Raw genomic sequence first — 26,406 nt, forward strand, 5'->3', positions numbered from 1 at the left:
CAAGGGCTTAGTTTCTTTCCATTCTTCACCATGGTCCAGTATAGATGATGCTACCTGGCATCAGATAATATCTGTATTCTAAATACGGTTGACGCTGTGTATCCATGATTTCTGCATCTGTGGATTCAACTGGGAAAAAATTGCAGAAAGTTCCAAAAAGCAAAATTTGAATTTGCAGCACTGGTACCTGTTTACACTAGCATGTGCGTTGTATTAGGTATTACAGGTAATATAGAGACAGTTCAAAGTGTACAGCAGGATGTGTGTAGGTTATGTGCAGATCCTGTGCCAGTTTATGTAAGGGACTGGAACATCGTCTAATTTTGGCTATCTGTGGTGGGCTTCTGCAACCAATGCCCCAAAGATACCAAGGGACTGCTATAGTAATAGTATCTGTTCAGTAGATGACCTGAAGGTCAGAACACAGATGAGTCCAGTATCATGGGTAACTGGTTTGCGAAGCTCCTGAGTAGGCATTCATGCAGTGCAGACATTAATGCTGCAGCTCAAGGGGTGGCGCCGTTTTTTTTAGTTGCTGGTCTAAACTAGCAACTTGGCCTGAAGTGATGCAGGATTTTATAAATATAAAGCTAAACTGTAATTTTTTGATTGTTGGATTCCTAGATCTTTCTGTAGATACTTAAAGCATCTCTAGATAATGGTTCAAAAGGAAAACATTACCCAAACTTTTTTCCTGTCACTTCATACCTGCTATTATTAATACGTTGGGCTATTCTGACTGGTTAAAGAGAACATAAGGTGAATTTTACCTGATTAATGTAAAGAATCTACTCTATCTCAGATATAAAGTACATTCAAAGCTGACTAAGCTTCTGATTAAGAGGCTTAATTAATCAGAAGTAAGGAGTAATCATTAAGAAGAAGAAATGTACCATGTTTAAGAAACTCTTCTCCTGCCATGGGAGTGTTTTGCTTCTTTGTCACATTTGGTGTGTTTAGTGGAAATAATCTGAGATTTTTATTATATTAAATCATGGCTACTGATAATTAGGAAAGTTTGCTGATGATCATAGAAGTCAGAGCAGACAGTTTAATTATCATGTTGGGGGTAAAACATTTGAAACTATTTCTTCATTTTTGTGAAATATGTACTCAGGAGAGCTTGGTGCAGTGGTGCATCCAAGGGAAGCTGGTACCAAGTCATAAGTCAGTCTCAGAGGTGCTTTGTTGGAAGCCACATCTTCTTTATGGTTGTACATTCCCTCCATACCCTTCTCACCACTTTATTTTCAAGTGAAAAATAACACATGGCAAACAAAACAAATGGTGAGGAAGAGTGAGCAGAATGATGAAAAACCCAGCTCCCAGCTGAATGGAAATTTCTGAGTATTCCAATCCTGGAGGTGCCCCCCCACAGTTTGTTTGTTTTTTTTTTAAGTTGTATTTTATTTTGTTTCCTCAAATAATTTTTTAATGTAAGACAAATACCTCCCTTAAAAAAAATTTTTTTAACCTATTGATCCTAAAACTATTAAGGGTAGTAAAAGCAGAGTTTAATTTCAAACCAAACCTAGATAGGCAAGGTAATGGGAATATAAAGCATCAGCAATAGAATATACATTGGTAAAATTTTTCCAGAGAGCAGGTCAGCAAAATTTTCAATGTGCATGTCATGCCCTCCAAGTAAGCAAAGATATATGCTCATGGCATTGTTTACAAAAGGAAAATCTGAGAATAATGTGACTGAATAAATTATAGTAGTGGTGTTTACCTGGAAAGAAGAGCAGCTTAGCCCAGAAGAGACAAGAAGTGAATATGCAGTGAAATATTAGATACTAGAAATGATGATTATCTCTCTATCACAGTAGAATAATACTATGGTATATTAAATTAAAAACTGATTATAAAATAGCATTTCTTATATACTGTATAATTTGAGGAGTTTAGGGCTTTATTTCTGTTTGTTTCTACTAGGGGGGCTAGATTTTTCCATTCAGGGAATACAGAATTAATTGATCTCATTTGTTTAAAACATGCACACAAAACTTGCGCATGTGTGTGTGAAATTTTAAAGGTGTATACACCAATATTAACAGTGATTATCACTGTGTGGTGGCATTATGGATGAGTTTCATTGTCTTTGTCTAATAAGCATGAATTACTTTTGTAACCATAGAAACCCAAAATTGAATTTTTTATTTTTATTTTTTTCTTTACCTTTTTTTAATTTTTTAATTTTACTTTACAATTAAGGTTTTATGATGTTTCTGCTTTGTCCAACGATTTTTTTTTTTTTTTAGTGTTCTGGTGAAGATGTCAACTGTTTTTTGTTTTTTTAAAAATTCTCTCCTTTAGCTACTGTGTGTTGGAAAGCACAATACTAATTCTTTATAGGAGTATCTCATTTAATCCTTGCTGCCCAGTGTGAGAGTGTTGATGTATGTATATAATTTCTATTTTATAATCAAGGAAAAAGAGCTCAAATATGATCTGTAACCATAAAGGATAAAGTAGATACCAATTTTGGATACCAAATTAAGTTTAAGTATATACCAATTCTAGAGACCATGATTTCCTTGAAGTGATAAAGTTCCAGATTTGTAAAAGTGCACTAAAATAGAGATGGACTTGGGTTAACCAGACAGCTCAACTAATCATCTTATCTGCACTGAATGCTATGGAGATGACTACTTTAGAAATATAATTCGATATACAACCAAAAATGAGTTCTGAATCATCCAAAGAGAGTAAATTGCATTCAGTATTGTTTCAATGTTATATGTTCCTTTATTTTCATTCTTTAAAAATTAGAAAGTTAGCATAGTTAGTTAAAGTCAGAAGATTAGTCTTTAAGTCCCAGCTCTACTGCACAGTAGCCCCGGTTCCTAGTTTCATCTAATGAAAGTGAGAAAACATATGCATTCCTACCTTAGGGAGCTGGAGGTAGAAAAAATGAGATGTTATATTGAAAAGTACTTCAGAAACTAAGGAATCACACAAAGTATTACTACTAATTAGAAATGCTAGATATATATGTTACCTATATTGAATAACCTGAAGATAACATTTCTCACTCATTTTTCACTTAGAGAAACTTAATGAACCTAGAATTTTGATTTTGCTCAGCAGTGAAGTACAACAGTACAGTTCACAGGGTATTAAAGAACTGAGGCAGAAAGAGAGGAAACAACTTAGGGACTGAAGCAAGCTAGTGACGAATGAATAGAACTTAGACTGGAGTCCATACTGGCAGTGCTTGCCTCTCCCTCTCTGTCTCTCCCCTGACTCCTGTCATTCTCTCTCTCTCTCTTTTTGTGTAAAACTATATTGTGATCACCACTCAGATTGAGCGTTTCAGGTCATCTACACTGAACAGTTACTGTTATAAAGCAATTTCTTGATTTTCTCTGACAATCATCAAAATTGCCTTCTACAACAGATTGAAATTAAGATACTAATAACATAGTATCTTAAATTCTGTGTGAACTGAATGCCCTGATTCTTTTAGGAATTAGCTTATTAGTTTCGGTTTTTGTTGTGTTTTGCTTATTTTTGGTAAAAGTATAATTCTATATGAATAAATAGACTGTTTACCTGAAAAGCTTCTGTTTTTACTGTTATAAATCTATCTTGATTCTGTTATTTTTGTGTTTATCCAGCAAAAACCACACAGCTCTGTAGTAGTTTTAGTGAAAAAATGAAAACGTGAATTTCTAGGCTCCTTTAAGAACAGTGGCTAGACTTTATCCCATTTCTGTCTGCCTCTTTGCATAAGAATTGAAGGAGGTTGAGAAAAGGCTTAGGAGAAGAAATCATTAATTTAATATAGATTCTGCAACCTCTAATTAAATCATCTTTTTCAGAGGTTTTGAAAGCCAGTTTAGCAAAATTTTTTAGGATACTTCAGACCAGAGACCAGAGGATGGCCTAATTGTGCTTTTCAAACTTAGTGTACAAAATCACCTGAGAGTCTTGTTTGTTTAAATGTAGATTATGAATCAGGGCTGGAGTGGGACCTGAGATTCTGCTTTCTACCTTCTAGGTGATGCCAGTGCTGCTGGCTCTCAGACTGTACTTTGAGTTTAAGGACTTAAATCATTTCTTGTAGAGTCTTTAAGTAATAATTACGATATTGCTAGTAGAAAATCAGTTATGTTCTTTACCACATTAGAGTTCTATAGGAGTCTTCTTGTTCTTGGGAGGTTGTTAATCTTTTTGGAATTTGTGTTAGAAAATATCCAGGCAAAGAATTATAGAATAAATACCTCTGGAGAGAACAGGCTGGAATTATTGGTTAAAATCCACTCCTTCTCACCTCTCCCTTTCTTCTCCTTCCTTGAACTTATTGGCCTCCCCTTACTCTCACTGGGGCAGTCTTCGTTGCTTTAATATCCCCTTGGAGTAATGATGCAACAGGATAGTAATTCTTCACCAGTTTTCAGGGGAATCTTCAGAAACATTCAGCACCGTGTGGTTACTTCTTTGAAAGAAATTATTCACAGGGATTAATAGGTTTTACTCAGAAAACATTCATCAGTTATCAAGTTAGGTTTTCTTGAGTATTATTTTGCTTTGTTTTAAAAAAGCATATATTTTCCCTTTTCTCCTCAAAGGCTAAGAAATTATGCTAAGTGAAATATGCCAAACACGAAGGACAGATATTGTGTGATTCCACTTACATGAGGTATCTAGAATGGGCAAATACATAAAGATGGAAAGTAGAATAGAGGTTACCAGGGTTTGGGGGAATAGAAATGGGGAATTATTGTTTAATGGATAGAGAGTTTCTGTTTGATGGTGAATGGGCTCTGGAAATAGCGGTGATGATTGCACAACATTGCAAATGTACTTAGTGCCACTAAACTGTATATTTTTAAATGATAAATCTCATGTATATTTTACTACAATTAAAAAAAAATTTTAAATAAGAAGGGTTGGATAAGAAGTAATTAGTTCAGTGGTCCTCAAACTTGGCTGCACAGTAGAACCACCAGGGGAACTTAAAATCCTAGTGCCCAGGTCATGCTCTAGACCAATTAGACCAGAATATTTGGGGATGAGATTTAGGCTTCTGCAGTGTTTAAACTCCCCAGGCAATTCCATTGTGCAGTGAACTTTGAGAACCACCGTTATGGATCCCAGGTCCTAACTGCTTCTCCTACTGTCATGTCAGAGTCTGTGTGCAGAGCAGGCTTTTCTTACTGTCTAAATGATCAAAAAGTACTGATGTGTCTGATGCCATTCCACATCTTGTAGATGTTAGGTAGGCAGGATGCAATCAAGAGAAAAGAAAAATAACAAAAACATTGGCTGTGTTCTTAAATAGAGCACAGCCTGTTTTGAGTAGAGTAAAATAATTCAGGGTATATTCAGGAATACTAAGGGAAGGGAACGTGCATTTATATTCTATATTCAGGACAGAACTAGATTAGAGAAAAATAATTGTGTACTGTATGGCAAAGAATATCTAGAGCAGATGACTGTTTCTTTCAAAGTAGTGAAAAGATAATTAGAAAAATAAAGTCTTATGAATTGTAAAGAAAAACAATCAATACACATGTAAGTATCAGCCTCACTAGTAATGATAATTAAAATAAATCATTTCTCCCATATCCAATGAGCCAAAATAAAAAAGAATAATTAAAAAATGTGAAGGCAGCTTAGGAGGCTACATGTGAACACCCTGTGCACCCCACGCTCTTGAGGCAGCTGGCAGGCAAGAGCCAGGACCTGTCTCGGCCCAGCGGCTTTGGACAGTGCACAGGTGCTGGAGCTATGCTCTTCTTCCCTTTTGGAAGCAAAACAAAGGAAAAATGTGAAAAGTGAAGGGAGGTTTTGAAATAATGGGTTTTGTTCTGCCCATTTGGTGGGAATAAGATTGACAAAATCTTTTAGGAATATATTTATGCAGTATCTGTGAAAATGTTAAATGCATATACCCTTTAACCAGCAATTCTTTTCTGCTAGAGAAATACTCACAGGTGTGCTCAAAGAAGCATGTCCAGGCACTGTGTTAGTGTTATTTGCTCAGTCGTGCCCGACTCTTTGCAACTCCATGGACTGCAGCCCACCAGGCTCCTCTCTCCATGAGATTTTCAAGGCAAGGATACTGGAGTGGGTTGCCAGTATCTCTTCTCCAGGGGATCTTCCCAACCCAGGGATCGAACCCGGGTCTCCTGCACTGCAGGCAGATTCTTTACCAACTGAGCTACAACCTAAATGGTTATCAGTAGGAGAATGGTTAAATAAATTGGAAAAATCTGTCCTGTGGATACTAGGCAACTACTTTTTTTTAAAATGAGATTATTCTAGTTGTACTGCCATGAGCAGATCTCTATGGCAAAATGTTGAGTAGAAAAAGTGAATTATACTAAAATATGTAAATATGTGTGTTTTTTCCATCACATAAAACTGTGCCTTTCCAGCATATATCTGTGCAAATGCATAGAATTTGACCTATAAGAAAGGATGTTCATCAAATTAATGTCTCTGGACAGGTAACTAGATTAGGGAAGGATGGATCAAGAAAGAGTTTTGACCTTATCTGTGTTATTTAGATTTAGATACAGAAGAGCACAGTTAGGATAAGGTAGCAGAAACTGACCAGTCTGAGACTCCTTCAAAGAGAAGGTAGAATTTTAAGAACGTTTTGATTAATGGGAGAGAGACAGTGTAATGGATTGATGTTGTATGGAGACAGAGGCAGAAATGTTGGCTTGAGAGAGGAATGTCTTCATTGGCTGTCCCTTGAATTCTGCGATTTTCTCTTTCCTTCCAAACTTGTTCTTCCTGTGTTTCCATGAAAGTGTGTTTTATGGGAAAATGAGATTAAGAGAAACCAGTGTTTCTGCTGGCCCTCCTGGGGAATGTGGGGACATAGGATTGGTGTTTCTAGTAAGGAAAGTCACTTTCATTACCTCTATGAACAGAGATCAGGGATACAAATAATTCCCGATAATGAGCAAAAAAATCATTTTGTTTTTATTTTCTAATGCCCTTTAAATATCCATCTGAGTATGATAGGGACTATCAACTGGAAGTTCATAATTTTAAGTTAAAATAATGAAGCCACACTCGGAAAGTTCTTCGGTTTTCCTTCTCTGCTCTGTTGCTGTTTTCCTGTGGGATGTAGAAAACATTGTCTTTTAATGTGGCTTGATTTTAGCTGTTATGTCTTTAAATATTTGCATATTCTCCAGACTCTTCAGTAGATATGGGGTTGGCAAACATTTTATTTTGAAAGGCCTTTTCTTGGTAACTGAACCTAAGTGGACACCTGAAGCCTCAAAATTCCTCATCTCGGGAACATGCAGAGTGAAGAGAGAGAGAATGAGAAGAGTAGTTGGGAATATATAAGGGTAATGTATTGTTGGACCACAAAGAAGTGGCTGAATTTACAAGTGGAAAATTTATAGCATAATAAGTATTGTTTCATTTTGGCCAGATTAAAACTTTAAGAGTTAGAAAAATCTTCTTTTTAAAAACTATCTGTGGTTTCTATTTAATCTTTATTTTTGATTGCCACTGGCAAAATGTAACAAATTTTTTCTTTGCTGAGTGTGCCCTGGAAGGAGTGGTGTTTTCTATCCTCTGCTGATTTCAAGTGGGCTTACTAACCAAGCTGGACACTTGAAGCCGGTCTTGAGCCCTAAATCAGAATGAGAGGCCAGAAAAGCTCGTTGCAGCCCAATTAAAGGACAGCCGGAGAGGATAGGCTTTACCTTTGCTCATCCTGTTGATTGTCTCCCCTGCGGATTAAAGACAAACCTTCCTTAACAAGCACATTGAGTAGCTTGGGTTTCCAAAACTCTCCAGGACCAGTAATTAATCCAACTGGTAATGAGAGCACAGTGTTGAATTCTGGAAAGAAATCATTTAACTCTTTCTATACTAGATAGCTCATTTCCCTTTATTAATATCCCTTTGCGAACACTTGTTATTTGGAACAGTATAAAAATAGTGTAGTGGAAAATTGCCTTTATCACGTTATCTCTGTGCACTTAAATGCAGAAATTTTCCCTCACCCCTAAACTGTACATACTTGAAAAGTTAACTTTTCTGGTAGGAAGTACGATTTGCTTTTTATTTTGATATAGAGGCAAATTTTGTACTTGATAGTTCTTTAAAAAGTTAAGATCTGACTCTGTATTGAAATTTGTTAATTTCACTCTGGGTCCATTTTTTAACTTAATGGGATTTTTTTTTTTTTTTTTTTTTGGTCTGTGGAAGTCACCTTTCCTTTGTGCTGCTTCTGTTTCTGCTGCCTCTCATTAGCCTCTACTGTCTTCTTCCTAGGGCTTTGAAATATTTCCCATCTAGAAGTTCTAGCAAATAAAACATCTTTTCAGACTTTTACGAAAACTTTCATTTTTTTTTGTTAATTTAGAGATATTTGGCCTTCTTGTTTCATTATCTCTTCATTCTATGGATATAAAGAACTCTCCTTTTGAAGACTGTTAATGGAATAAAAGAAAGGGGAGACGTAAAAATCTGTGATAGGAGTTTATTTTGTTTACCCATCTGAGAATGCTATTGTTTCTTTATATGAAGAAATGTAAATATTGTGAGGATTGAACCTTTTCCTTCTCTATATAACTGAGGCTAGAGAAAGACACACTCCCAGGAAGCCAGGATAAAGGGAAAAATGACTTTGAGATGCACTTTCTTAAAATAACTGAAGAAGTGACCTCATGAGCCAGCTGATAGCCTGGGTTTGCAAATGGATACATTTCTATTAGCCTGCTGCTTGATGCCACAGAGCCAAATATATAACAGAGTGTATTATATCATATCCTGCAGGCAGGAGACTGTCTGGGAGACAAGGGGGACTTAGAAAGAGAGGTGAAATAGCAGGCTTGGGACACAAATTAGCAATGTAAATACTGTCAACCAAAACTTTTTATTAGATGAACATTACCGATTTGGGTTTGTGATTCCATATTATCTGCTAATTTCTATCATCTTTCAATTAAATAATATTTAAATGAGAGAGCTTGATGTTTAAGTAGGTTCTTCAATACAAGGGTTGCTGTACTCATTCTCTCATTAATACTTAAGTATTCCCATTTCTGTGTTTTTTCTTTCTCTACAAGCTACAAGTCCATGTCCTTGGGTCTGACTCATGCTAAAACTGTTCTCATTTTGGTCATAAGAGGCAATATAAGTGTGTCCTTAGATGGAAGATGTTGCTTATGTCTCGAGTACTATAGACCATCAGGTTCAGAAGACAGCAGTAGGTCTGAGGGGGAAGACTATAACTTGATAAACTGATTCTCTTGCCAAAAATCATTGTTAGCAATTAAGAATATTCACAAAGTAGCCTCCTCTTCTCCCCCAGCATACACACATTGTGGTAACCATGCCAGAAGACAAAGAATGGTAGTTGTCTCTGTGGTTTAACATCTGTTTGGTCTGGATTTGATTTGTAAAATAATCTGGATGAAATCCATAATATGTTTAAGGTCAACACATGTGTCATTATGTTACTATATGTCAGACTCACAGACATTGGACTACCTTACTAAAAACTTTGTAGAAGAGTTTTAGAGTTATTTTCCCTTTTTATTAAGTAAATCCCATTTATTTTCATATATTTTCATATAGTCAGTCATGTTACTGAGTTCTCTTATTGTTTATAGTGGTTTTTCATTTTATTCTCTAGGGATTTCCAGATACACAGTCATACTATTTACAAATAACAGTGATTTTCATCTGTTCCTCACCTCTTATTGCTCTCATTTTATTGTCCTGATTACTATCTCCAAAACAACACTTTTTTTTTTTTTTTCTGAAAACATGTTGACTTTGTTTGACACCTTATATCCATAGATGTTCTAGAAGGGAGATGAGCTATAGCATCAATAGAACCTTAGGGGGTGGAAATCAAACACAAGACTAGATATTCTTGATCTTACAGGAACAAGTGTATGACATGCAGCTTAAGGTGCACTTTATCAACATACGTATAATTCTTCATCACTCATGGAGCTCTAGTAACCTATGGGAAGCAGTCAGTTCTAACATCACAATTTGGAACTCTCTAGGACCCTCCAGGTGGAGAAGGCAATGGCACCCCACTCCAGTACTCTTGCCTGGAAAATCCCATGGACGGAGGAGCCTGGTAGGCTGCAGTCCATGGGATCGCTAAGAGTCGGACACAACTGAGCAACTTCACTTTGACTTTTCAGTTTCATGCATTGGAGAAGGAAATGGCAACCCACTCCAGTATTCTTGCCTAGAGAATCCCAGGGATGGGGAGCCTGGTGGGCTGCCGTCTATGGGGTCGCACAGAGTCGGACTTGACTGAAGCAACTTAGCAGCAGCAGGACCCTCTAGGAAGGCTCTTTATTTTATAATCATAGAATTTGTTGGGAGACACAAACATATCCCAGATGTATTTCATGACTACAGATAACTATGCTCTTGTTTTCCAGGCCCAGCTTCGGGCATTTATCCCAGAGATGCTGAAGTACTCTACAGGTCGGGGGAAACCAGGCTGGGGCAAAGAAAGCTGCAAGCCCATCTGGTGGCCTGAAGATATCCCATGGGCAAACGTTCGGAGTGATGTGCGCACGGAAGAGCAGAAGCAGAGGGTGAGGTTTCTCTAGCCTGAGTTACCTATTGCTTTTCTTTTCTGAGTCAACCAGCTCATTTTTGTTGTTCTACTTCTTAGGCTATAAAAAATCTAAAAACATGTGTAGTAGTCAAACCTGTCCTCGAAAAGAAGTTTAATATCCACTGATTCCCGTTTATCAGTCCATCACCATAAAGACTTGGGATAGGTCTATGAATTTATATTTTTCTCTTCAGTTGCCTTTTGGACTATTGTAATTTTATAAGGTGCTTGGAAAATTAAAGAAACTCGAAGTAAAAGTATTAATCACTTTGCGTATTAAGTCGCTTCAGTTGTGTCCAACTCTTTGCGACCTTATGGATGGAGCCCTCCAGGCTCTTCTGTCCATGGGATTCTCCAGGCACGAATACTGGAGTGGGTTGCCATGCCCTCCTCCAGGGGATCTTCCCAACCCAGGGATCGAACCCGTGTCTCTTAAGTCTCCTGCATTGACAGGCAGCTTCTTTGCCACTAGTGCCACCTGGAAAAGCCCCATTAATCACTTTGAAGACTCAGAAATGTCCTTATTTCTGGTTAGCAAGAATCACTGTTGAAAATACATATAGAGAGATGTGAAACTAGTCAAGTCTGATGATAATGAAACATTTTAAAAAAGAAGAAAGACTAAACCAGGTATCTTCCCTTACTTGTTCTGCATATTTGTTTTTTGGTTAGCTTTTAAATTTTAATAAGAATCTTAAATAAAATTCTTGACAAAAGAGTAACCTTCTTTTATGAGAGGTTTACAAGTTGACCTCAGGTTAGAGTAGGGTATAAAACCCAAAACCTAATCCAGACCTTGATCAGGAAGGAAACCAGTGTGAAATCTGTGGTACTTGGTGCTGAATTTCCTTGTGTTCAGATGGGTCTGTGAGAAGTAATCCTGAAGAGAGTTACTCCATCCCAGTTTGATTTGGTTTGTTTGATAGCTAACCAGCTGCTTATTCCCCAGTGGAACTAAATAACCAGCATTCTTTGTGACTTTATGTGCTTTTCTGGTCTTTTGATGACAGGTTTCATGGACCCAAGCACTACGGACCATAGTTAAAAACTGTTATAAACAGCATGGGCGGGAGGACCTTCTGTATGCTTTTGAAGATCAACAAACACAAACACAGGCCACAGCCACACACAGCATAGCCCACCTGGTACCATCACAGACCGTAGTCCAGACCTTTAGTAACCCTGATGGCACTGTCTCGCTTATCCAGGTGAGTAAGCCTTACGGTGAGTAAGTCAGACTGTGATTTCTGAAGCAGGTCAGGCTAGAGAGTTGTATTTACATAAATTCTTATATGAACTTTATATAGCTCCCTAAGATCTTACTACCTGAACTTGATTTTTTAAATAATATTTTAAATTGCTTGTATTTTGCTAAATACAGAGCTATAGATAGCTTTTCTGTATATTTCCAAATCAAAGCTCGGTTCAAAAAAGGTTTTCATTTTTTGTTATTTTACTCTATTAGTGGCCAGGAAATAGTCCTTCTGAATTACTTCTGAGGTAAAACACAATTTGTTGGTAGATGAGTTCAGTTCAGTCGCTCAGTTGTGTCCGACTCTGCGACCCCATGAACCACAGCACTCCAGCCCTCCCTGTCCATTACCAACTCCCAGAGTTCACCGAAACCCATGTCCATTGAGTCAGTGATGCCATCCAACCATCTCATCCTCTGTCGTCCCCTTCTCCTCCTGCCCTCAATCTTTCCCAGCATCAGAGTCTTTTCAAATGAGTCAGCTTTTCACATCAGGTGACCAAAGTTGGAGTTTCAGCTTCAACATCAGTCCTTCCAATGAATATTCAGGACTGATTTCCTTTAGGATGGACTGGTTGGATCTCCTTGCAGTCCAAGGGACTCTTAAGAGTCTTCTCCAACACCATCAGCATCAATTCTTTGGCACTCAGCTTTCTTTATAGTCCAACTCTCACATCCATACATGACCACTGGAAAAACCATAGCCTTGACTAGACAGATCTTTGTTGACAAAGTAATGTCTCTGCTTTTCAATAGGCTGTCTAGGTTGGTCATAACTTTCCTTCCAAGGAGTAAGTGTCTTTTAATTTCATGGCTGCAGTCATCATCTGCAGTGATTTTGGAGCTCCCAAAAATAAAGTCTGACACTGTTTCCACTGTTTCCCCATCTATTTGCCATGAAGTGATGGGACCAGATGCCATGATCTTTGTTTTCTGAATGTTGAGCTTTAAGCCAACTTTTTCACTCTCCTCTTTTACCTTCATCAAGAGGCTCTTTAGTTATTCTTCACTTTCTGCCATAAGGGTGGTATCATCTGCATATCTGAGGTTATTGATATTTCTCCCAGCAGTCTTGATTCCAGCCTGTGTTTCCTCCAGCCCAGCGTTTCTCATGAAGTATTCTGCATATAAGTTAAATAAGCAGGATGACAATACACAGCCTTGACGTACTCCTTTTCCTATTTGGAACCAGTCTGTTGTTCCATGTTCAGTTCTAACTGTTGCTTCCTGATCTGCATACAGGTTTCTCAAGAGGCAGGTCAGGTGGTCTGGTATTCCCATCTCTTTCAGAATTTTCCACAGTTTATTGTGATCCACACAGTCAAAGGCTTTGGCATAGTCAATAAAGCAGAAATAGATAGGGAATCTCTAAAATTCAGATTGGGGTGAGAAGAGAAAGTTGGTTAGCTGACATAAGGCACCAATGATGAAACATGATGGCTTCTAATATTGACTTATTTGGTTGAAGTAAAACTCTGAAGCTCATGTTAGTGTCTGATGTATTATTTTAGTCATTGATTTCATATTTCATTGCATATTAATCATTACCTCTGCTGAATTTGGGATTGAATGAGTCTTCACTTCTGAGCAAAAGAGAGGTTGAAGAAACCATTCATTGACACTTACTACTTCAATGTTTTTGTTTAGGTTGGTACAGGAGCAACAGTAGCCACATTGGCTGATGCTTCAGAATTGCCGACCACAGTCACTGTTGCCCAAGTGAATTATTCGGCGGTTGCTGATGGAGAGGTAAGAAAGAGGATTCAGTCTGTTTTCACTTGATGCTTGAATGTATAGGTGGAAGAGAAGAGAGGGGCCAGAATATGAAGAGACTGTAAGTAGCCTAGACATCTATAGCATTGTCTTATGTAAACCTTCTAAAAATATCATTCCATGCCAGTTTTGCAGATAGCATACTCTGTGTATAACAATTGAAATTAATGGATCTTTATGACTCAGACATAACTGTCAGGAACTTAAAATTTTACATTTGCAACATAGCATTTTATATCCATTAAATACTTTTATGCTGTGAATTCCAAAGAATTTAATCTTTTGACTTTATTTTAAATAGTTAGATCATTAAAACAAGCTGACTAAAACATTCTTTGAAGGGATATATATGTATATATATTTGTAAAACAGTAGACATGATTTATTGCATTGTAAATGATCCTTTGAAAATACTTCACAAGAAAATCCTTCCTTGGGAATTCCCAGGCAGTCCAGTGGTTAGGACTCGGCACCTTCATGGCATGGCCCAGGTTCAGTCCCTGGTTGAAGAAGTAATATCCCACAAGCTGTGTGACACAGTCAAGAAAACCCTCAAAGAAGCAAAAACAAGAAAATTCTTCCACATGAAAACTGAGCTAATTATAGAATATAAACTTAAAGGTAGTTAACCTTTATTGAGCACTCAGTAAACTAAGCACGTCTCAGCTCTAGGAAGTATAAGTTCTGTTATCATCTTCGCTTTTTACATAATAAAAGGGAAAAAGTTAGGTGATTTGTCCAAAGGTGCAGAGTAACCTAAGTGTACGAGCTGGGTAACACATTTAGAAAAATGTTGTCTAAGCTCTGAGCCATCAGGGAAGTTCAGGAAAGGGTTTGTTAAGTGACTATAGGCTTTTCCCCTAAAGGTTGTACTCCTGAAGTTTGAAAACTAGCCAACAGATGTCAAGAGCCATATCAGAAATGAAACTAAAAATATTATCTCCCCTTTGCTCAAAACCATAGACTGTTTCCACTGAGAACATCGCAAAATCACTATCATTTGTGCGTCTCAGGAAAGGTCGAGAACTGCTGCACTTCCTGGCTAGTGAAGTGGAGAGAATCACAGCAGGCTCCCGCCCCTACCATGCTGCAGTTCAGGTGTTAGACGTATGGAGCTGAATTACACAGGAGCCCTGCTCTCCGAGAGGGGTCTGTGTGAGTGAACTGTGGTCCCTGCTGTAAGAGATGCTGCAGAGTGGTACCTTCAGAATAGAATGTTTCTGGTATCCAAGACTGGGAGGGTTTGGGGCAGGAGCTGGCCTTTGATTTCCTGGTATAGAAAGGTAAAAGTCAACAGGAGATTGACTTACCAAAGTATGTACTCATCATGAAAGAGAATGGACTAGCTGAGGGGGAAAGTTGTCAGTCCCCAAACACGAAGACTAAAGGACAGACACTCCCTGAAGTGTGAAGGAGGTAGCAAAGACACAGGTTGGTAGGTTTGTGGAATTGGTTACTTTTTGAAGTTATTTACCATATCTCCCTACTGAACGTTTCCTGGGTACTATTTAAAGAAAGTAACTTTGATTTTCCTAGACACTTCTCAAGAGGTGAATTTTTTGAAACCTGTTTTACAAAATAACTTCACATAATCAACGTTTTCAAAAGTTCATGGAAAATATGAAGGGAAAAAACATCTTAGTCACGTATCTATGGCTTTTCTAGCAGACTAACATCATTTTAAGTCACTTATATGGAAGTGTGTGAATGATATACACAAATAACCTGTTGGTAAATATCCAAATTCAGACAGATTTAAAAAATTCTAACCCTTCCCATATTTCCAATAAAACAAAAAGGATATGAAGAAAAGAAGCATACATTGTCTCAGAAAGTGGCAACAAGCTTTAGATTTTATGGTTCGCTTCTGTTTGCCTTCTGATCTCTCTTAGATGTTGACACGATTGTTAAGCATCTTAGTTTTGAGCCATGAGCACTGTGATTAGTCAGACTATCTCACAGGCTTGGAAAGGTAAGACCACATCAAGGCAACAAAGCATTGCATCAGATGACTCAGGAGAAACATCCGACTGCCTGTATTTAGCATAGTTTCTTCCCAGAAACAGAAAGTTCTTTACAGAAATAAATAGTACTTATACTTTTAGAAGTTGTAAGGTCATTTTGTTATCCTAGCCTTGCCAGTGTGAGCTCTTCCATTAAATCATACTGCATTCCACATCCAGTTAGTTGCATCACTATGATATCTGATCATGGTGGCACATGATTCCGTTAAAGAAGCAGCGGAAGAACTGAACTATGGACACATGAGAGATAATGAACTTTAAACTGAGTCATCAACACATGCTAACAGTTTTGAAGTAGCATAGCTTATTTTAGGTGGGCTTTTATGAATATCAGTTTATTTGAAATATGGACACACTGAAGAACAAGCAGAGAAATATGAATAATGGAACATGTTCTTCATCTGGCCGTTAAGTAAATGCTTTCTGAGTTCTGTGCCAGGCACTATATATACTAGAAGTAGAGGAAAATAAAGACCTTCCTTGCTCTTAAAGAGCCCACAGGTAGCTGGTAGAGAAAAACACATCAGAGAAAATGGCAATGAGAGAAGGATCTAGTAGAAGCCAGCCCAGGGTGTGGTGGGGCACAAGAGAAGAGGTCCTGAGCCTTGGGCTGGCTGTAGGGAGTTGTCTTCAAGCGGAGCTGTCGCAGCTCTTGTCTCAGCTGATCTCAGATTGGAGGGGTGAATAGGAAGCAGCGGCAGGAAGGACAGGAGTTGGGTTCCTGTCAAAGAGAGCAGCACAGGTGGCACATCGCAGGGCAGAAGTGGGGAAAAGCCACAGGTGGTCCACGACGGCCGGAGCGGCAAGGTCGCCACAGTCTGAGAGGCCTCACTGTAGCGGCTCTGTCTCAGAAAAGCACAGAAGCTGACCATACGTCCTCTGAATCTTTCCCTTCTAGAGTGTGTGGCCTTTTCTCTGAGACATGGTGACGCCCAGGCATAGATAACCATCGAGTGGTTCCCAAAAGATGGCAAGGGAGTCCAGCAAGAGCCCAAGCAAGCACAACCAAAGCACTGAGACTCAAGAATAGGAAATTCCAGAGAAACATTAACACCTAAGCTGATTGGTGTATTGCCTGTCAATACTCTGAATAGAAATCTCTTCATTTACTTCTTCTTCCCACTTCTTCTCCACCCTACACCACAATCCATTAATCGTCTGTGCCATAAATTCAACTTCCTTAACGTATACTGTATATGGCAACATTCTAATACTATTTCCACTACAAATAATAGCTGTAACTAAATGCATGTATATGGAGTTGCTGCTGTGAGTTGAGCCTGAGTACTTGGGAGAGCTGCACGGGGCCACACTTTGTAGGAGGGTGGGCAGAAGTATAGTGGGGCAGATGTGGAAAGAGGAAATGCTACAGGGCTGGCCAGCTTCAGCTGATTTTCAGAATAGAATCATTGGCCATCTAGAAACTGGGAATGTAATTCATCATCTCAAATGATGTTGTTTTCTGTGATGCTCATTGGAGTAATAAGATCAAAGCGATAATACCTTAAGAAGCAAGAGTTTTGTGAATTCCTGAGTGGGCACCTTTGCAGCTTTAAAGGAAGGAAGTAGGATGTCTCTGGCTCTTAGAGCACTGAAGGCTTGCAGCCACAACCCACTGCTCATAAGAACTCAGGGCACACACTAAGGTAGCTCAGAGGGGTGTCTCAGTCTCTGGGGGACCTTTGACAAACATTTGGAGAAGCACTGTGAAAAAGTATAGTAATAGAACCAAAGGGGGAGGCAGTTTAAGGATCTGTTCTCTTAGAGCTCATGGTACTTTCTTTGGGACACAGTAATGTACAGGCTCAAGTGAGCTAGCCCTGGGCCCCAGTGGGAGCTCCAGTAAGAACAGCTAGCATCCTAAGACCGGAATCTGTAGAAATACTATACCTGAGCTGCTTGACTTATCACCTGCCATGTTTTAGAACTGAAATGGCTTTCATTGCCCCTGCTGCTTTTTGGGTTTTGGTGGTGATGGATGGGAGAGATACTCAACAGTATTTATTGAACAAAATGGACTGAAGTAGCTAGATTCAGGTATCCAGAACTGGGGCAGGGCGGGGAGGCGGAGGGGAATGGAATCTCTTAATGCAAAGCATTATACTGAAATCAGTCATTGTCAGCCAGGTACACCCCTGTGCCCGTCAGAAAGGACATTTGGTGCTGTCTGAAGATATTGGTGCTGTCTGAAGATATTTTTGATTCTCATGACTGGGGAGGATGCTGTTACACATCCTACAATGCACAGGACAGAACTCAGAGTTGTTTAACCTAAAATGTCAATAGTGCCAAGGATGAGAAACCCTGTGCTAGATCTAAAAAAGCTGAATTTTTATCTACTCCGAATAACCAGATAGTATGGTTTTTTGTTTTGTTGTTTGTTTCTTCATAATTCCTCGCCAGTAAAAGAAAAGCAGTTTTTGCTACATTAAAAAAATTATTTATTAAATTTGGCAGTTTCCATCAAAAATAAAAATAGAAAGTAATTTGGATATATAATTCTGCCTCTAGGAATTTACTGAATAAGTAGACTCACATAAACTATACAAAGTAGTATATATCATCCTGTCCTGTTTGTAATAGCAAAGCATTGGAAGCTACTTAAATGCCCATTGAAAAATGGCTGGTTAAATAAATCATATGTATCTATGTAATGCTGTGCAGCCATTATTATGAATCATGAACGAATGAAGCAGTTTGATACATTCCAAGTTAGAATCATTTCAGAGCTGTATTGTTTGTGAAAAAAGCAGGGTACAAGAATATATGTAGCATATGCTGCAGTTTTTCTTCAGAGAGTGTGTGTGTGTGTGTGTGTGTGTGTGTGTGTGTCTAAATTATCAAGAGAATATCCCCGCAGAGAGATGCAGGAGAAATGGAGAAACAGGTGATAGTAGTAGCCTTTGGGCAAAGAGTCTAGAATACTGGCACTCTCTCCCCTTTGGTACAGTTTGAATTTTTTTTTTAGAAGTATACTTACGGTTTATTCAAAAACTCAGATATTTTGAAAATTATTTAAAAGGATACAGTGGAACATCTTGCTCTCTGTTTTCTATCCAGCCTATTCCCACATTCCTCCGCACACACTGAGGAAAATATTTTCATTGGTTTCTTTTGTGTCCTTCCAGAATTTCTTTGTGCAAATGTAAGCAAATTCAAATATATATTCTAATACCCCCTTTTTAACCCAAAAAATACCATGCTAAAAACCCTATCCTATACATTGTAAGTCATGTTAATTTATAGTATGTATGTATTTGGCTGAGCACATGGCAATTTTTTAGAAATATGACTTTTGAAATCATAATCACCATCCTCTTGTGACTGATTTTTTAACTAGCCTGTCCTTTTCTGCCTCAGGTGGAACAAAACTGGGCCACGTTACAGGGGGGTGAGATGACCATCCAGACAACGCAAGCGTCAGAGGCCACCCAGGCGGTAGCATCACTGGCAGAGGCCGCAGTGGCAGCTTCTCAGGAGATGCAACAGGGAGCTACGGTCACCATGGCACTCAACAGGTGGAGGCAGGGGTGGGCAGTAAAAGAGGAGGGCGACTCTGTCCCTGTATACAGATGTAAAGAGAAACGTCGTACCTCACTTTGTCACAACTGGCATTTGGAACTTAATACTCTTAACCCATAAGATATTGTAAAGTTGTCATGTAATCAGCCCTCACCCACCCTATTCCCATTCCACTCCACCTCCAGCAACCAGTTCAGCCTTTCTGACTTCCTGCTGAAACCTGCTGGTCAGGGATATGGGTCCCTTTTGCTGTATCCTGTTCTGTGATCATTAACAGACCAAAAGCAACAGCAAGATGTACCTTGTTTTTTTAAAGGGACCAAAGGATGTAATAATAAAAAGAAAAATCAAGAAGCTTTGGGATTGATTTTCCTTTCACCCTACAAAGAAACTGCTTTTTGTTATGGATATTAATCCATGTTTTAGCTGATCAGGAGCTAACTTTACTGACTTTTCAAGGAATTTGTTCTTTGCTTATCAGTGCCTTTGAAATAAAATAAGTTGTGGATTATTGGGGAAAAACTGAACCTTTTTTCTTCAGATATACTTAGGAAGGATACTGTAGGGTGGAATACTCTAGTAAGAGGTAGCTCCCAAAACGAAATTGTATTACTTTCCATGTGGTTCCTTCTATTGATTGTTGACAGAAAAAAATCATCCCCATATTATTCTTCTTTTTGTTCATTGCTGACACAATTTTATTTTCAATTGACCCAGATACTTTAAATAATGGTTAAGAGGGTGTGCTTTGAGGCCAGATTATCTGGGTTTGAATCCCAGCTCTGTCCCTTACTAGCTGTTTGACTTGGGCAGTTTACTTGAGCTCAATGCCCAGGCTTTCCTCTGTGTAACATGGGGGTAAAGACAGTACCTACTGTGAGAACTGGAGTGAGAGTTGGAAAAGCCGGTGCATGTGAGAGCCTCAGGTTAGTGCCCAGCGTGTGGTGAGGCTACTGTTATTGTCAGGTCCAGCAGCTATTAGTCTCAGATAGTCGGTGAATTCTTACGACATGCCAGCACTCTACTAGGTAAGATTGTATATAACAAGTGCTCTAAGGTATATTGTCTGCCATTAAAGAAATAACAACGTGATTGGGAGATTGATTTCAGTAAACCACTTAGCAAACATGTTAGTCAGAGTGTAATTCACTGTCCAGTTGTATAGTGTGGACTATGAACATAGGGGGAATTCAGAAGGGGATCACCTCCTTCAAAATATAAACATCAGATAAAGTTTAGATTGGCTGTGATGGACAGTAGAAAGCCTTGATAGGCTTAGGTATGGGTTTCCATGAGGCTGTATAGTACGGGAGCTGAGAGCATTTCTGAGGTCATATTGGTTCAGGTTTGAATCCTACCTCTGCCATTTAGTCGCCATACTGTCTTGAGAAATTTCACCCCTGAGCATTGGTCTCATCAAATAAGGATAATTTTCATCATGTAGAATTGTAAAGACTCATTGAAATGTTGGATATAAAACTCTCATCAAACCGGCTGGCCTGTAGTTAGCATTTCAGGATTTATATTTATTATCATTTAACTTAGAAATCTAAGATTCATCTATTCAGAACTGCTTATAGTAAGAAGAGATTAGAAATGAAGTCCATTTGAGAAGAGGTAGTCCATTTGTGACTTGTCAAAGGCTTGGAAACTACTAGTGGAGATAAAGTGACTGGAGTTTGAAGGAAGTATGGCCAGGACTTGGTGATTGAACTGAAACATACACATGCTTATCCTTCCAGAGTTATCAGTGAGTCCCTGAGTGACTTGAAACTTAGCCCATTGAACCGTATCATTTTTCACTGACATGAAAGTCTTACTTGATCTCCTGCACTGTGACTCAAGCCCACTCATGCCTTTGAGAGAAGACACATAGAGATAAACTTCTGAAAACCATGACCAGAGTGAGACGCTCCTTCCTTTTGGTTTGGTAACCCCTCACTGAAGCATGGGGCCTTAACAGGCCACCACTGAAGGCCAGAAAATCTGCATGTCATTGAGCCAGCACCCTGGACGGTCCAGTGAAGTGTGGGTGTCCTGAGAACCCTGTCCATGCTGGAAAATATGAGACACATTTCTGGCTCCCTTTAGTGTGAGGACCAGGGCTTTTTTCCAAAGGCAAGGAGGGTAATGGTTTCCCCTGGGGGCTTGTTAACAAACTCAGAGGCAGCTGAGGCGGCTACAGTGTTTACTCCAAAGGAAGGAGAATATGGTTCACTATGGCGTGAAGGAGGAGTAAAGAGATGTTGAAATCTGTTTGCAATCATGGCCCCAATGAGTGTTGGGGGATGGTGTGTTGCAGCCTCTGCTGGAGGTGAAGAAACCAAGCCTGGCAGTGATGACTAGATATTGCAGGCTGTTAGGGGAACATCATGGGCTCCTAATTCCAGGAGCTGTTATCACTGTCTAATGTCAGGAGGGTTAGGCTTGAAACACAAGCCCTTGGTGTTTGCTTCTCTGTGGGATGAGACCCATCCCCAGCCTCTCCACAGAATTTGTTGCTGGAAGTCAGCTTGGTGAAAAATACACTGTGAATCTGGTCTTTGTTCCTGTGGTAACAACGATTTCATAGAGCTGTTCTCTTCCAGCCATCTCTTTCGGGTGCAGGTGGAACAGGCCTGGTTCTCTTAACAATCACCTGCACCTTTGCTGCACTGTAAGCAGCAGGTGTGGGCACAGACTAAAGAGAGAGAGGCTGGCCACGTGGAATGGCAGGTGGGGCACAAGACAGAGGGGCCCCCTCAGCTGCTAATGGGAAAGGCGGTCAGGACAGGTGCAGAACAGGCCTTCTTTTTTCCAGCCATGCTGTAAGCAGTTTTGTATAGCAACTTAGACTGAGGGCCCTGGGGTCACAACCTGTCGCCCACCCTGGCTTTACAATTACTGGAAAGGGGTATGGAGAAATCATCATTGAATACCCTGGAAACTTGTTAATTTTAATTATTTTCAAAATACAGAATCAATCAGTACTTCTAGGAAGGAGATAGAGAGTCAAAATAAACAAATGAAAAGCAGAGCATCACAACTCAAAAAAAAAAAAAAAAAAAACCTGTTCACCCTGAACAGGCCGACGTGAAAGGAAGTGAAATCACTGCTTGTCGCCGTACAGTGATTCAGGTTTCAGTCTGTTGGTTTGAGTCGTCCTAGACTTAACATTCTAGGTCCTGCAGAGTCAGTACAGTCTTTGTGCATAGAGATGCATGATAAATACGGGTAGACTGAATTGATGTTTGCCCTCCTATAAATGTGTGCTGTGTGGTTGGCAGGGAGATGGTTTTTACTGCGTCTCTACTGTGTATGGTGCTGTGACTCAGTGCTGTGGGGAGAGAAATGCCCCAGGAAGTTAGAATTGCTGTTCTTTTGCAGTGAAGAGGCTTGGCTTTAAAAAAGGAAGTGAATCCTATTTTTAAAGAACAATTTACTCTTACCGTTTTTTAAAGGAAAATATTGGCTTAAAATTAGAGATATTATTAAAACAAAGCATGGCTTTACTATATGGATTTGTGTTTATTTGTCCACTAACGTGGGATGGACAACCTAGTTCAGAAATCCTATCTGGAAATGGAGGGCAGAGAATGTGGAGCTGCCTCTTTTTCCTGTAAATGAAAGTTAGACACTTGCAGATAAAAAGTTGATGGAAAAAAGGAAGAGGGGCGAGCTGATGGAAATTTCTTATTGTAATTCTGGTTTGGAAAATGACTTGTTAAAAAATCGTGAAGTGGTGGCTTAGTGACATTTTGATCCTGATTTACCTTTTAAGTAAAGGTAATCTTTTTCTAGCAGCATATCATTTGATCATTTCCCATGAAGTCTAGTGTAAATGGTTAGAGTAGATTTGGAAATAATTGTCTGCTGACCACTGGCGGCACCATTGTCTTCATGCTCCAGGTGAAAGATTCATCTGTCACTGCTTTGCCCCTGACTCCTGACAGGGCATGCAGTAAGTAACCTCACCAACATGTAGACCTGTCATCCCCATCAGACCGCTCATCCCTGGCTCCCCAGGTTGCCTGAGTCGTTACTGGTTCACAGCTTTTCTCCTTGCATAACATACTTTAGAAAGGTATCAAAGAAAATGACTTCAAATATTTAGATTTTCAGACATCATAAAATGGGTGTGACTGGATACAGGGCCTCTTCCAGGTCAGGGCTTGGGTAAATGTTCTCCCCCTTGGAGCCTGTGAAACCCCATACTGGAAGCGTGCATCCAAGAGTGGCAGGACAGCACCTTTGATGGTCATAGAAATAAGATTATTGGGAACGAGCAGTTGCTGAGGTGACCTGTAAACAGAGCTCCTATTTCCATATAAACAGTTCTCAAAGACCAGCTTTCTTCTTCAGAGTACCACACAATTGAAGCCTTTTCCAAAGACTTTCTGGCTTTCCATGAAGTCTCAGGTCAGAGTGTTAAATATTTTTATCATTAATAAGTGATAGCTGAACACTGTTGAATTATCTGGTAGTATTATCTGACACAAGTTTCTTAGAAAAATATGCAAAGTTATGAGTCTTAGGCACTAAATAATCATTTGTTTTACCATCTCTAATAAATAGTTATGATGTACCCTAAAATTAAAATCTACCTTGTAAAATGTAGAGTAGCCTTAATAGTAATTCCAGGTCAAGGGTCCACTTTGCCTCTGAATTCATGTTACAGGTACTGTGGAATGACTGGCTGTTGATATGAGATCTGAAATACATTTTAGCATAGAGATTGATCTTGACGTTTAAAGGGGCTGTATGGAAGCTCTGATTTGTCCAACTTTTTTGCTCAACCTCAATTCTATCCCCAAATTTTTTTTATAAAGGAAGTAAAAAATTTGAAATGTATAATATCTTGGACTAAGTCAGACAGAGAAAGCTGGAAATTAAAAACATCCACAGCTGAGCAACTAGGAAAGTGGGGGGGAATCAGCAATTTTGCTCTTATTATTTTGAACAAATGTCAAAGAATATTTACATGGGGAAATACAAAGTTAGATAAGAAAAGCGGGCGATAAAACTGTAATACAGTATGATCTTGACTCTCTGGTTAAAGTATTTAAGATTATTAGGAAAGTAACTTGATGTTTAAAAATTTTCTTTTATACTTAATGAAATTTTTACAAGTTTCTACATGCATTTTATTATCAGAGAAAAAAAACTTTTTAAACACATAATTTAAAAAGCAAAGCAAGTTAGCAAGAGGGGAGAGTTTTCTATTGAATAAAACTTTTTTGTCCATTGGACTTCCAGAACTTCTTCCTAAAATCCTTATAGTGTTAAAGAAGCCTTCCCCGGAAGAATGATTATGTCAGTTGCTTTACTTGTTTGTTGAGTTTCTTAGGTGGACGTGACACTGTTAGGTTTGGTACATGTTGCTTTGCCCGCAGTCATGACATGTTTGCCCTCAGCAGTCCACAGCCCTTTGACCTCAAGATGACTGCCATAGTTACGGCAAAGTCTGCACCTATAGAGTGAAGCTGAATCCACTGGCTTAGGCAGTGTCTGACCCAGAACTTCGTCCACCTCTGATAAGTGACGCCACCTTCTCTCCTCCAGGCCCACTTTTGATATTCCCTCAGTACCTTTGCAAAGCGGTACCTGATACTTTCCCAGGAGAGGTGCTGAATTTATCTAGTATTTCATTGCTTGCTCTCCCTCAGCACCTGATATTTTAACATCTCTGAAGTTTGGATGGTAAACTATAATCTTATGATTACAATTATCAGGAACTTTTTTTTTGGCCACACCACGTGGCTTGGGGATCTTAGTTCTCTGACCAGGGGAACCACCAGGGAATTCACAGGAACTTTTCTTTCTTATTGGCATGTAAAACAGTAATAATACATTTTATAGTTTGTATCATCACAGAATCAGTAAAAACGAATATTTATGTATACAGTAAAGAAAAGAAAAATGGGATACAAACTGTTAGAATAGTGTGTAAAGAGATGGCTAATATCTTTCTGTTCTACAAAGTGCTTGCTTTGTAGTGAAGGAAGATTTATTTATTAAGTTTTGAGTCAAGGAGTTTGGACTTATAATGATAATTTAAACTTTTAGTGTTAATTTAGTGTTGCCTACATATACATGAGGCAAAAGGAAGGGGTGAACTTTGCAAGATACCAGTCAACCATTACAATATATTTGGAATCATGGATGTAAATCAAGTTGTTATTATTTAATATATTTTATGTATATTTTAATTTTTTGTTTTATATTGAAGTATAATTGATTTACAATGTTGTATTAATTTCAGGTGTACAGCAAAATGGTTTAGTTATACATATACCTATTCTTTTTTAGATTCTTTTCTCATATATGTTGTTATAGAGTAGTGAACAGTTGTTATTTAATATTAATTGAATAAAAAACCCAGGTTTCTGACTCCTCATATTATCATCCATGCTTGGCCATAAGAGGGCAGTTTCAGATGGTCCTCCTTGTATAAGAGAAAAGAGAAAAAGAAAACCTTGTGATCGACAACCAAAGTGGCTTTTGCATTGTGACTTTGTATCAGAGCTCCCACTATGACTTGCAAGCACTCAGTTGATACTGATAAAAAAGAGACTGGGAAGGAGTGCCTTCTGTCCTCAAACACCCATTTCCTAGGTTTAAAGAAAAGCCTCACTCTAGATGTATAAGTCTAAAAGACTTGGCATCTCTCTAGCTATTTACTATTATCATTTAAAAATTGCTCTGGTTCTCTCAGTAACACTGGAATCCCTTGTTTGTTGGGAGGCTCTCAAACATGGAGGCAGGGAACCACCCTAGGAAGGGTTGAAAGTTGGTTTGTCTTGCTACAGCGCTGTTCCTTCCTTCGCCTCACACATCCCCCTCCTGTTCCTGTACCCACAGCGAAGCTGCCGCCCATGCTGTCGCCACCCTGGCCGAAGCCACCTTGCAAGGGGGGGGACAGATCGTCCTGTCTGGGGAAACCGCAGCAGCTGTCGGAGCACTTACTGGAGTCCAAGATGCTAATGGTAAGACAGCATGAATATTTTATGGAACTTCTTCCCTGTTTCCCCTGAAACCTTCATGACATGACTGACAACAAGCCCTTCAGAATGAAGTTGAACTTTGAATTTATATTGGTAGGCAGTTGATACCTAGAAAAATTCTAGGAGCCTCTGATTTCTTTCCCTAGTAGGAGACTTTGGGTTTCCTATAGGGGAGGAAGGAGTCAAAATAGTGGCTACCTAACTGAATGGCTTATTTGAGAAGTAACTGTTTGCTGTGACAGGACTTGCTGAGAAGGATTTAAAATTTTTCTGTGA

The 26,406-nt window shown here is 39.0% G+C and overlaps 1 protein-coding gene across 3 annotated transcripts in view; it reads left to right on the forward strand.

Moving 5' to 3' along the window:
- NRF1 (nuclear respiratory factor 1) overlaps window positions 1-26,406 on the forward strand; it is a 58,179-nt gene that overhangs the window by 2,593 nt on the left and 29,180 nt on the right. For all 3 annotated transcript variants that reach the window (XR_005724314.1, XM_040259620.1, XM_040259621.1), the window contains exons 2-6: window positions 10,395-10,553; window positions 11,587-11,784; window positions 13,476-13,577; window positions 18,986-19,143; window positions 25,988-26,112. Coding sequence is in view for 2 of the 3 variants with exons in the window: in XM_040259620.1 (XP_040115554.1) it covers window positions 10,395-10,553; window positions 11,587-11,784; window positions 13,476-13,577; window positions 18,986-19,143; window positions 25,988-26,112 (742 nt within the window). In the remaining variant the exon portion in view is untranslated. The remainder of the gene's footprint in view (window positions 1-10,394; window positions 10,554-11,586; window positions 11,785-13,475; window positions 13,578-18,985; window positions 19,144-25,987; window positions 26,113-26,406) is intronic.

This window comes from Oryx dammah, unplaced genomic scaffold (genome assembly GCF_014754425.2).
Source record: "Oryx dammah isolate SB20612 unplaced genomic scaffold, SCBI_Odam_1.1 HiC_scaffold_18, whole genome shotgun sequence".
In the NCBI taxonomy this organism is placed as follows: domain Eukaryota; kingdom Metazoa; phylum Chordata; class Mammalia; order Artiodactyla; family Bovidae; genus Oryx; species Oryx dammah.